This window comes from Triticum urartu, chromosome 5A, assembly GCF_056163025.1.
Source record: "Triticum urartu cultivar PI428250 chromosome 5A, HENAU_Tu73, whole genome shotgun sequence".
In the NCBI taxonomy this organism is placed as follows: Eukaryota; Viridiplantae; Streptophyta; class Magnoliopsida; order Poales; family Poaceae; genus Triticum; species Triticum urartu.
The window spans coordinates 397,608,236-397,621,492 of NC_141877.1; the positions used below are offsets into that span (position 1 = coordinate 397,608,236).

The window sequence follows — 13,257 nt, forward strand, 5'->3', positions numbered from 1 at the left end:
CACCGTTTAATATTTTGATATTATGTTGTGTTGTTCTTCCTCTAGTGGTGTTATTGAACGTCGACTACATGATACTTCATCATGTTTGGGCCTAGGGGAATGCATCGTGAAATTAGTTTGTAGATGATGGGTTGCAGGCGTGACTAAAGTCTAAACCCTGTTTATAAATTGTTTCGTGAGGGTTGTTTTAGATCCATATGTTTAATGCTATGGTTAGATTTATCTGAATTATTTCTCTTATATCTGCGGATGCTTGCATGAAGTGTATAATCATAAGTAGGTTTTTGTTCAAGTAAGAATAGTACCTTAGCTCCGGTCCACCCACATAACCCTTATCAAAACAATGAATGCTAGGTCGATGAATCATGGTGAAAGTAATTCAATGATATTCCCCTGTGTTCTCAAGAACGCTTTAATCACTATAGGAAATATCACCGGCTTGTCGTGAGAACAATTAAGGATTGGGCCACTTTCCGCATCTTACTACTTTTGTTACTTGTTACTTGTTACCAATTATCTTGCTACCAAACTATCCATCAAAACTATCTTACAGAACTTGCAGAGAATACTTTACTGAAAACCACCTATCAATTCATTCTGCTCCTCATTGGGTTTGACACTCTTACTTATAAAAAGCAATATGATTGATCTCCTATACTTGTGGGTCATCAATAGACCTAAACTGCATAATCAATCATTATACTCTAATAGGATATACGTTGTCTTGATACTTATCTACTCTAGAACACCTACTAAGATATTTAAGTGATAAAAAAATTGACACTTAGTCATGCGCGCACGAACATACACACATAAACAGATAAGCAATTGAAAGACAATAGAAGATGTCTTATGCATTCACCATATATTCAAAACATGACTCTTAGTAAATAATATTGAGTTAAGTAATGTTAATTCGCCTAGATCAGGATTGTGCTTCTTATGAATTTTGAGGTTTTGAATCAAGTAGACGGGTATCGTAAAAACCAGACCACTTAACCTCTTATGGGTTTGAATTGGAATGTATTTTGTTCCCATAACTTATTTTCTTGATGTGAATCGACATTAGGGGGGGTGTTCCTTCATTCTCCAACCTAATTGTGTGCTTATTTGGCTCGATGCATCATTACATAGAAACTTAGTTATAATAGTATTTGATTAGTTGGCTGGATACTTGAGTGCATACCTTAACAACTTACATTTTAATCATGAACTTTGTACGCAAAGCGAGAGGCTAGTCAGTGGAGGTCTACTATTTGCCTGAACCCATTTTGAACGATTTTTCTATTTGTTCGTTGTCGTTAGTTTCAATCTCTTATTGTTGAGGTATATATGCAAGTTCTATGCAATCTGTTTGTGAATCATATTGTCGTCTGAAAAATACACTACTATATGTTTGTTTTTGCATATTATGCAATAGTGCAAGTTTACACAATCTGTGTGCAAGTTTTTGTCATCGTATCTTAATTTTTTTTATTTTCTCTTTTATTTTAGGATAATGCCAATGTACTTAATAAATCCTATTTTGGGATAACATATGTTCTTTTAGTTTACATTGTTACTGAGAAGAAATAAAGTAACTGGCATGAAAAAAACCCAGGCAACTTGCCAATACATGATCCAAGGTGTAGATGTAGACATAGACTTGTGGTTCAAACTGTATCGCATCAGTGTATGAACATGCAAATTGCCTCTAAATGATAATAATAACTCTTGCAAATTCTCACACCATATTGTTGATCAATGTAAGCGTGTATATTTAATGTTTCACCTTTTTGTCCACACTAAGGCTCATGTGATGTGCCATTCAGTTTTAGTGATATATGATGGTGGTTAAAACTCGACAAGAGCGTATAACCGACCTTGAACTATTTATGTGGAGGATTGGTAGCATGTACATAAGTTTGTACCCATAATTTGTTCTCAATGCCAGAGATTAACCCATTGTTTTTGGTTGTTACAATCAGATTTCTTTATCAACTGAAGGACGGTTATGTGTTAACTCTTCCACCTGCAATCATGTGGTGTTAGTGTATAAAGTTGAATGTGACAGCCATGACAATGATCCCCTCCTTTCCATATTAATTTTATTTAGAAACAAGGGTTTTATAGAAAACATGTTAGGGTAAGCAATGACGTGTGTTCAAACCAATGCAGACTCGCACAATGTTAGACGTTGCACTGCATAGACTACAAATATCTCAACAACTACTGTTGTCGATTTAGAAGAGAAATTTACAGGGAAGTTAAATCATTCATGGTATTTTCTCAATCAGATCATTGGACCGAACGGTTATTTACCGAAACCCACTGCGAAACATTGGAGTCGGTTGGAAGTATGAATTTAATGAGGTTATCTTTGTCAGTTATTTTTCTTAGAAAACTATGCATGTTTAACCTTCCCAATGTTTCTTTGTCACAGTTGGTTTTGCTTAAACCGGTCGAGGCATGAGGTCAAAAATTGCCCTTTTTATAATCGAAAACGCTTGCCCTCACCCGGCTAATAACGGGCATGTGTAGATCACCTTTGCGTCCATTTGATTCGATTTTGATCCTACGACGGGCAGCGCAACGCGAACTGACCAACTATTTTGCAACATAGATCTTGCTGCAAAATATGTTGCGCAACACGATGCTTGTTGCGGTCTGACCACACATCCCACCGCCTTGAGTGTGTGCGAGATGCCCTCATGGCCCATACACCATTGCATCGACTAACCCTTTCCCCACCCTTATCCTTTCAAAATTTCTTAGCCAATCGTCTTGTCCCCCCCCCCTCTCATGTATCTCCATCTCCACGCTCACGCCGCCACCTTCCAATCACATAGTCCTTGCTGCAGTGGGGGGCAACCAAGTTGGAAACATGTCATAGGACATCGCTGTTGCAAGGGAAGATGGGGCGAGTACACACGCCGCAAGGCTACTCACCAGTGCTGGCTAGTGCTTCGTCACACCATGACCCAATGAAATCATCATTCTGCAAACAATGTTGTTGTGTTGGTGCTTCAATGCAACATGGGTTCGTCCATGATTTTGGCAGCCTCCCACGATGCACAAAATCCCAATAGATTTTGCAACCGACGTCGCCGCTGCAAGGCGGCGCCGAGGACGACGTGCCACCGTAGGTAAAGATGCAACATGACTTTTGTTGCGGAAGGCCGAGTGTAGCAAGGCTACTGTTGAAGAGATCAGAGGAAAACACAGTTTGGGAAAATGGCAACAAGACTCCTGCTGCAGAGATCAGAGGAAAAAAGGGTTCGGAAAAGATTGCAACAAGGCTTGTGTTGCAGAAGGCCGACCACTACAAGGTTCTTGTTGTAAAGATTGGGCGACTATTCGAGGCTCCATCTAGAGGTGGATTAACGAGCTGCTCGACTCGTTAAGCTCGTGCTAGTTAAGGATCGGCTCATTAAGCTCGTTAAGCTTAACGAGCTTTTAGTCATGCTCGGCTCTATTCATTAAAAGCTCGTTAAGGTCGCGAGCGCTTGTTAACAGACTACAATGTGTTATGACCTATGATACAAGAGTGTGTCTATAATTTTTATGAAGGAATATGGTGACTATAAGAGGAGGTGCACTAGTTTGTTGCCTGCTATGAGTTGGATTGGGTTGATCATATTGAATAGATGGGTTGACGTGCTATAAAATATGTTTACATAAATAGAAATATGTGTTGTGTTGTACTGACGAGCTTAACGAGCTACTCACGAAACTCGTTAGCTCGTTCAGTTTAACGAGCTAAAATTAATGCTTTGCTTTGTTCATTAAGAAGCGAGTTACGAGCTTAACAAACCGAACTACCAAGTGCTTATTATGCTCACGAGCTTCGGGCTTTTGGTCCAGCCGTAGCTCTATCGAATGGCTACGGAGGCGGTGGATCTTTATAGATTATCATCAGGCTGACCATAGCGCTGCCCTTCTATAATAACAGAATCATTTTTGGGATAGAAGGGAGCTCACAGTAACGGAACAACCATTCGAATTTTTCTGTTGCCATAATCCTTCATATTCTACATCTTGTGATGAATCAAGGTGCTTATGAAATGCCTTATGTGCCTCTTCACCTTGAAAAAAAAAAAGGGAAGAACAACATTTGGAGACCACATAGGTTCACGAGATACCCATCTGTTTCCGGCCACAAATCTCTTCCGAACCCTCCTTTCATCCTCCCTTCATCTTTTTCTGCTCCTACTTCACATGCAGTGCTACCCTGTGATCAACTTTCCTCCTGACCACAAGCGATCACGGACATCTCTTGTGCACGCAAGCCGCTTTCTCGCCTAGTGTGTGCTGTATACGAGACGATACGTACGTACCACCACTGTAGTAAGTACTACGTACGTACTGCATCCATTTTCTCATTTCCGGCCGGCCTCCCACAGACATGGCAGACGACGCGGGGCCTGGCGGCGAGGCCAAGTACCCGCTCAACCCGGATTGCTACCGCCTGCTCTGCAAGATCGGGAGCGGCGTCAGCGCCGTCGTGTACAAGGCCGCGTGCCTGCCGCTCGGCTCCGTGCCGGTGGCCATCAAGGCCATCGACCTCGAGCGCTCCCGCGCCAACCTGGAGGACGTGTGGCGGGAGGCCAAGGCCATGGCGCTCCTGTCGCACGCCAACGTCCTGCGCGCGCACTGCTCCTTCACCGTGGGCAGCCACCTGTGGGTGGTCATGCCGTTCATGGCCGCCGGCTCTCTGCACTCCATCCTGGCCCACGGCTTCCCCGACGGCCTCCCGGAGCCGTGCATCGCGGTGGTGCTCAAGGAGACGCTCCGTGCGCTCTGCTACCTTCACGAGCAGGGCCGCATCCACCGCGACATCAAGGCCGGGAACGTCCTCGTCGACTCCGACGGCTCCGTCAAGCTCGCCGACTTCGGCGTGTCCGCGTCCATATACGAGACCCCGCCGCCGGCGTCGTCCTTCTCCGGGCCCCTGACCCACGCCCCCCAGGTTGTCCTCAGCTCTTCTTCCTACTTCAGCGAGATGGCAGGGACGCCGTACTGGATGGCGCCGGAGGTCATCCACTCGCACGTCGGCTACGGCATCAAGGCCGACATCTGGTCGTTCGGCATCACGGCCCTGGAGCTCGCGCACGGCCGGCCGCCCCTCTCCCACCTGCCGCCGTCCAAGTCGATGCTGATGAGGATCACGAGCCGCGTCCGGATGGAGGACGCGGAGATCTCCAAGAACAAGAAGCTATCCAAGGCGTTCAAGGACATGGTGTCCTCCTGCCTGTGCCAAGAGCCGGCCAAGCGGCCGTCGGCGGAGAAGCTTCTCCGGCACCCGTTCTTCAAAGGCTGCCGCTCCAAGGACTACCTCGTCCGCAACGTCCTCAGCGTCGTGCCGAGCATCGAGGAGCGCTGCAAGGACGTCACGGGCCTCTGCGGCTGCGCCGCCGGGGGCGCGCGCTGCGTGTCGCCGTGCCACGGCCAGGCGAGCGCGAGCATCGTCAAGAACCGCCGCATGAGCGGCTGGAACTTCGGCGCGGACTGCCCGAGGAAGGAAGACGCGGACAGCTTTGAGGAGCTCGACCAGACCGAGACGGTAGCACGGCTGTTCCTTCCACTCGACGACGAGGACACGGTGCCCGAGCGGGCCTGCGACGGCGCCGGAGAAGATGGAGACAAGGGAACAATGGAGCAGCAAGGTGATCGAGAGGAAAACGAGGGATCGTTCGGCGTGAAAGGGGTGGTGGTGCCGCATCTGATGACTATCTTGGGAAGCCTCGAGGTGCAGAAGAGGATGCTGGCCCAAGAACTGGAAGGTGGCTGCTGCTATCACCACGACGGCAACTGCTGCCGCGAGACGACGGCCAGGGAGGAGATGCTACTCGCGTACGTGCGTCAGCTCGAGCAGAGGGTGGAGGTGCTGACCTTGGAGGTCGAGGAGGAAATCGCCAGGAATGCCCACCTGGAGGAGCTTCTTCGTGAGAGGGCTGGTTGATACTCTTGCGGGCAGCCGCACATGTATGCGTCCATTCCGTTTGCGGATGCGTGCTCGTGTATTTGAATTGTTCAAGATACACAATGGCATCCACGTAGTAGGACGTAACACCCAAGAAGTACCAATATGTAGGTATATAATTGAACAACTTGTATCAATATGTACATTATGGATGACAACTTGACACAGAGAGATGATTGTGCAGCGATGAGATGCAAATTATTAACAGCAACTTGAAGCAGAGGGATGTTATGCAGCGGCACCGGTCGCATTGCATGTAGCTGCTGGGATTGCGGAAAAGTGATGGCGGCAACACTTGAGTGACTTCGATGGCGGTACTACTTGAGCACCCAGTCATGAGCTCTGGGATGAAAGCCTAGGTCTGGCCCGAGTTGGTTAAACCTGGCAATAGCGATGTTTTTACGCCGTTGCCTTATTGAAGGCATTGTTTGGATATGTTCGGATATTCTTTAGGATGAAAACCTAAATTCTGGCATCGGTGTTTGAATCTGGTGACGTCAACGCCTAAATGTCGCTCCTTTTTTGAAGGCGTTGCTGTTGAAGAATCTCGTCGGTTGTGTCGTGACATGGTTGGTGCGGGATATGATCATTGTTGTAATTTGCCGATCACGGATTTGATCGCCTTGAGTTTTTATTCTTTCCTGCTTATGGATAACTTTGGTCTTAAATGATTTTGCTATTTGTTGGCATGTTTTTATGCATGTGTTGTATTGATTGTGTGCGTTCTAATTATGTAGAGGATGTATGATCTTTAGTTTTGTATTTTCTTGATGATACTTTTTGAGCCAATAAAATCCACTCTTTATAAAAAAAGACATGTACAAATCGCCAGTTCATCACGGGACACCAACTACCTATTGGGGGTATGGACATGTAGGCACCAGCCACCAGAAAATTTATTTTGGCTAAGTCGATCTTTTGGGTCATTAGATTAAGATTGAACGGCCGTCCTTTAGCTTTTGTTCTTCTCCTACTGTTTCTTCTCCCACAAAATCAACTTATCAAAATTACAAATTCAATCAACTTACATATAGCTATTGTGAGCTACTGTCAGATATATGTGTGTGTGTGTGTGTGTGTGTGTGTGTGAAGCAAGTGATAGCATCTCTAGTCGATTTCTTAAAAACCTTTAACTCCTCAAAATAAGAAGTTAACAACATCTAGCCGATCCTCCAAACGTTCAGCAGAGCACAATTTTAAGGACTTATCCTCACAAGGCAACCCAACTCTCTCATTTTTACTCGACCAACGCCACTTCTTAGGATAATTTCGGCTGTTTCCCACTCTCGCCCGAGGCACCACCTCTTCCCGCCACCACAAGCCTCAGTTCTGACTACGATGGAACCGGAAGGTGATGAAGCCATGTACCTAGGGTAGGGTCATGGATCTGTTCAAGATACCTTCTCCAAGGACATCCCTAAAGGTACCAGGAGCATTTGAAGAAAAATCATCATCCACTCGACCATGAAGTTATGTTTCACTCGACAATCCTGAAGACACTCGACCGTATAGATAATCACTCGACCACCAGAAGATCTAGAGCCTCTTCACTCTGCAACGGTCGGGAATTAAGTCATATCTTTAATGGTCATTATGTATCTTTATTGCAGGCGTTACCAGAAACGTCTGCAACTTTATGTACCTTAAACCCTCTGTGTCGTGGGCTGGCTGGGGTCCTGGCGCACTCTATATAAGCCACCTCCCTCCACAGGCACAAGGGTTCGCACTTTCTGTAACACACACGCATATAATCCAGTCGACTGCCTTCGGGCTCCGAGACGTATGGTTGTTACTTCCTCTGAGAAGGGCATGAACTCGTAAAACTCCCGTGTACAACTCCTCCATAGTTAAGATCTTGCCTCTACATTCCTACCCCCATTCTACTGTCAGACCTAGAACCACGACAGTTGGCGCCCACCGTGGGGCCGGTGTCTTAGCGACTTGTTGGAGGAGTTGCAATTTTTCCGATCCCCTTCATCATGGTTTCGGGCGGAGGTTTGGCTGAGGGTCGCGAGATCCGTCTCGGCGCGCTCGTGTTTGTCGCCGACGACTCCGCTTGGCTTCAGGAGGCTTCGCTCGACGTCGACGCACTCCCCGTCCGCGGGGCAACGCACTTTCGCGCGTGCGTCCGCAGCATCCTCCTGCGGTAGCCGTCGACCCAGTATCGGTCGGCTCCTGTAGCCTCCCCCCTCCCTGCAGCCCGCCGGAGCAAACGTTCCGGTCGATCGAGGCTTCAGCGGTGGGTGAGGCATGCGGTGGCTCGCCAGTCGGCCACCCCCCAGGTCGCGGCAATCAAGCCCGACGAAACTCTCTACGGCCTGTTCGATCTGTCGACTAGCTCTGTAGAGACTGCATCCGAGTGCGACAGCAGCGACCCAACGGCGGAAGTTTTGATGGTCAATGGACCACGCAGTCCTCCTGGCTTCACCCGTGAAGACGGAGGCGATGGGGGCGGCGATCCGTCGCGTGTTCATGAAGAGTACCGCCCCGAACCACTCTCTTCGCAACGGAGAGAAGAACTTCGCCGCCGGAACATGGATGCACTTCACACTCCTATCGTTGGAGAAACCCCTGAGGCCCAGGCCTTGGAGGAGGCGCGCCTAGCCAACTTGGCTGAGCACACTAGACTGGAGAACCTCCAGCGCGCACTCGACGAGCGTGCTCGGCAGCGTGCTCCCGAATCCAGTTGACGTCAACTTTTTCCACCTTCGACTCAGGTATACCAAACTCCAATCCAGAATCTCGCAGCTACGGCCTGAATAGCGGAGTCAATTCAACCTTCCCAGTTGGAAGCTGGTCGAGGTTTGGTGCAGATCCGGGCCTTGCTCCGGGCCGCGGGTGAGCAGAACACAGTAGTATCTCAGCCGCGGAATAGGATTCATAGCAGATCCGTCATTGCAGACACAGTCCAGTCGGCTCACAGCCCAAGATCGCCCCCGAGGCATGAGGGACGTGGAGATCGACGAGATCAGTACAGAAGCCGCGAGCAGTAGGATCACCGACTCGATCACGATGATCGTCGTCGAGTGCCCACACCTCCCCCAAGGAGTGGATCGTATGTGCCTCGGCAACAGGATGATAGACGCCCTCACAGTGGTGGGTGAAGGATTCCAGTCGACCCCAGGGAACCGGGCTTTGATGCGAGATCTATTCTCGTTCAGGGTCTGGTCGACAGAAACAGAGCTCACAGAGAAGGTCCCGACAGAGATTTTCCAACCAGCAATAGAGTGCATGTGTCAGGTCCAGAGTGCTTCAGCAGAACCTTCAGGGCTGCGGTGATTCCTCCCTACTTCAGGTTGGCGACTGGAGTCAGTAAGTTCACTGGAGAGTCCAAGCCTAATACTTGGCTTGAAGATTACCGAGTGGCTGTTTAGATCGGTGGTGGCGATGATGAGGTGGCCATGAAACACCTTCCTTTGATGTTGGAGGGCTCAGCCAGAGCGTGGCTGAATCAGTTAGTGTAGGATCGAAAGTATGTCTAGAGGGGGGTGATTAGACTACTTGACCAAATAAAAACTTAACCTTTTCCCAAGTTTAGTTCTTGGCAGATTTTAGCTATTGTAGGACAAGTCAAGCAATCATCTCACAATTCAAGCAAGCATGCAAAGAGTATATTGGCAGCGGAAAGTAAAACATGCAACTTGCAAGAATGTAAAGGGAAGGGTTTGGAGAATTCAAACGCAGTTGGAGACACGGATGTTTTTCCCGTGGTTCGGATAGGTGGTGCTATCCTACATCCACGTTGATGGAGACTTCAACCCACGAAGGGTAACGGTCGCGCGAGTCCACGGAGGGCTCCGCCCACGAAGGGTCCACGAAGTAGCAACCTTGTCTATCCCACCATGGCCATCGCCCACGAAGGACTTGCCTCACTAGTGGTAGGTCTTCACTAAGTAGGCGATCTCCTTGCCCTTACAAACTCCTTGGTTCAACTCCACAATCTTGTCGGAGGCTCCCAAGTGACACCTAGCCAATCTAGGAGACACCACTCTCCAAGAAGTAACAAATGGTGTGTTGATGATGAACTCCTTGCTCTTGTGCTTCAAATGATAGTCTCCCCAACACTCAACTCTCATAGGATTTGGATTTTGTGGAAAGAAGATTTGAGTGGAAAGCAACTTGGGGAAGGCTAGAGATCAAGATTCATATGGTAGGAATGGAATATCTTGGTCTCAACACATGAGTAGGTGGTTCTCTCTCAGAACATATGAGTTGGAATTGTGTATGTGTTCTGATGGCTCTCTCCATGAATGAAGAGGAGGTGGAGGGGTATATATAGCCTCCACACAAAATCCAACCGTTACACACAGTTTTCCAATCTCGGTGGGACCGAATCAACAAACTCGGTCGGACCGAAAAGGTAAACCTAGTGACCGTTAGAGATTTTCGGTGGGACTGACATGCAACTCGGTAGGACCGATATGGTTAGGGTTTGGGCATAACGTAATCTCGGTGAGACCGATTACACAAACTCGGTGAGACCGAGTTCGGTAATAAGCTAACCAGAGAGTTGGTCAGGCAAACTCGGTGGGACCGATTTGCTCTTTCGATGAGACCGAAAAGTTACAAAAGGGAAACAGGGAGTTTACATTGCAATCTCGGTGGGACCGATTCGCTCTTTCGGTGAGACCGAAAAGTTACGAAAGGGAAACAGAGAGTTTGCAATCCCATCTCGATGAGACCGAGATCCCTATCGGTAGAACCGAATTGCTAGGGTTTGGTAGTGGCTTATGACAAGTGAAACTCGGTGGCGCTGGATAGAAAGAATCGGTAGGACCAAGTTTGGCTTAGGGTATAGGTCATATGTGGATATGGGAAAGTAGTTGAGGGTTTTGGAGCATATCACTAAGCACATGAAGCAAAAGGCTCATTAAGCAACACTCATCCCTCCTTGATAGTATTGGCTTTTCCTAAAGACTCAATGTGATCTTGGATCACTAAAATATAAAATGAAGAGTCTTGATCTTTTGAGCTTGAGCCAATCATTTGTCCTTAGCATTTTGAGGGTTCCACTTTCACATCCATGCCATGCCAATCATTGAGCTTTCCTGAAATAGTCATCTTGGAATAGCATTAGCTCAATGAGCTATATGTTGTTGTGAATTACCAAAACCACCTAGGGATAGTTGCACTTTCAGTTAGCACCTGGTAGCATTTATACTTGGGAAGATCTTGCCCGAGTATTTGTCAGAACATTTGAAGGTACTTGCAAACGGCCGGCAGGGCTGACAGAATTACAATGTTGCGTTCAGAAACCGAATGAAACTTTGAGAGATTATATCCAGAGATGGATCACATTGCACCACGCGGTGGAAAATGTGTCTGATCATCAGGCAATTTGTGCCTTTAAAGAAGGCGTCAAATATCGGGAGTTGAATCTGAAATTCGGTCGGACAGGAGATATGACTCTGACTCGGATGATGGAAATTGCCACCAAGTACGCCAACGGTGAAGAAGAAGGCCGACTCCGGAGTGGCAAGCACAAAACAGTCGCCCACGAAACCGGAGGAGGAAACTCCAGTCGGAAGCAGAAGCGCAAAGCCGAGCCAGCCGCCCCTGGTGAAGCCTTAGCCGTGACTCAAGGGAAGTTCAAGGGGAAGCCCAAAGGGCCGTGGAACCCCAAGAAAGTAAAAGATCAAGATGGAAATGATGTGTTGGATTTACCATGCCATATTCACACCAAAAAAGATGAAGAGGGTAATTTCATTTACCCGAAGCATACCACTCGACAGTGTCGACTCCTAATCCAGCAATTCCGAGAGAAACAACCCAAGGAAAAGGAGAAAGAAGCAGACAAGATTGGGGACGAGGAAGAGGATGATGATGGTTATCCCCACGTGAATTCCACTCTGATGATTTTCGCTGACGTTGAGAGTAAGAGTCGACTGAAAGTCATCAACAGAGAAGTGAACATGGTCGCTCCGGTGACACCCAGTTATTTGAAGTGGTCCCAGACTGCCATTACATTCGACCAGTCCGATCACCCAGCGCACATAGCCAACCTTGGGAGGCAAGCGTTGGTGGTCGACCCAGTAGTCGAAGGCACCCGATTGACTAAGATTCTGATGGATGGTGACAGTGGCCTGAATATACTGTATGCAGAAACATTGAAAGGAATGGGCATTCCGATGTCCAGACTCAGTGAAAGCAATATGAGTTTCCATGGAGTCATTCCCGGCAAGAAGGCTGCATCACTCGGTCAGATCGCTCTCGATGTAGTGTTCGGTGACTCCAAGAATTACCGCAAAGAAAAGTTGACATTTGAAGTTGTGGATTTCCAGAGTGCTTATCATGCTATTCTGGACAGGCCGGCTTATGCACGTTTTATGGCTCGACCATGTTACGTGTACCTCAAATTGAAGATGCCTGGTCCCAAAGGTGTGATCACCATCACTGGTAGTCGGAAGAAGGCGGAAGAGTGCTTCCAGAAGGGCTCAAAGATCGCCGATGCACAGATGGCCATAGTGGAGTTGCAGGAATATCAAAAAAATGCAGATCCGAGTGATTTGTTGCGAACTAAGAAGCCTGCCACGGATTTAGCATTCCAGTCGTCTGGCGAAACAAAGTCGATTCACATCCACCCAACGGATCCCAATGCTGCTCCGACTCACATTTCAACAACACTCGACTCCAAATAGGAAGAAGCGCTCATCCAGTTCCTCCGTGAAAACTGGGACATCTTTGCATGGAAACCTTCTGACATGCCAGGTGTTCCCAGGGGACTGGCTGAGCATCGTTTGCGAGTCGACCCAAAAGTGAAACCAGTCAAAGAACATCTTCGACGGTCCGCCATGCAGAAGAGGAAGGCAATCGGTGAAGAAGTGGCTCGGCTTCTGGCAGCTGAGTTTATCCGAGAGATTTACCACTCCGAGTGGTTAGCTAATGTTGTTATGGTCCCAAAGAAAGACGACTCACTTCGCATGTGCATCGCCTTCAAACATATCAATCAGGCATGCCCGAAAGATCACTTTCCTCTCCCTCGCATCGACCAAATAGTTGACTCGACTGCGGGGTGTGAGCGTTTGTCCTCTTTGGACGCTTATTCCGGGTATCATCAGATCCGTCTGTACGGACCCGATGAGATAAAAACAGCTTTCATCACCCCATTTGGGGCTTCTGTTATATCACTATGCCATTCGGTTTGAAGAACGCTGCAGCCACATTCATGCGGATGATTCAGAAGTGCTTGCTCACTCACATCAGTCGGAATGTGGAAGCATACATGGATGACATTGTGATCAAGTCACGTAAAGGTTCCGACCTACTGGCTGACCTTGCTGTAACCTTTGCCAACC

The 13,257-nt window shown here is 47.9% G+C and overlaps 1 protein-coding gene across 1 annotated transcript; it reads left to right on the top strand.

Annotated features, from left to right (window-relative positions):
• Positions 1 to 4,111: 4,111 nt before the first annotated feature.
• Positions 4,112 to 6,145, top strand: LOC125509178 (Protein kinase superfamily protein). Its single transcript, XM_048674089.2, has one exon. It carries the CDS (start codon positions 4,385 to 4,387, stop codon positions 5,939 to 5,941), a length of 1,557 nt encoding a protein of 518 aa, XP_048530046.1. The 5' UTR covers positions 4,112 to 4,384; the 3' UTR covers positions 5,942 to 6,145.
• Positions 6,146 to 13,257: the final 7,112 nt, after the last annotated feature.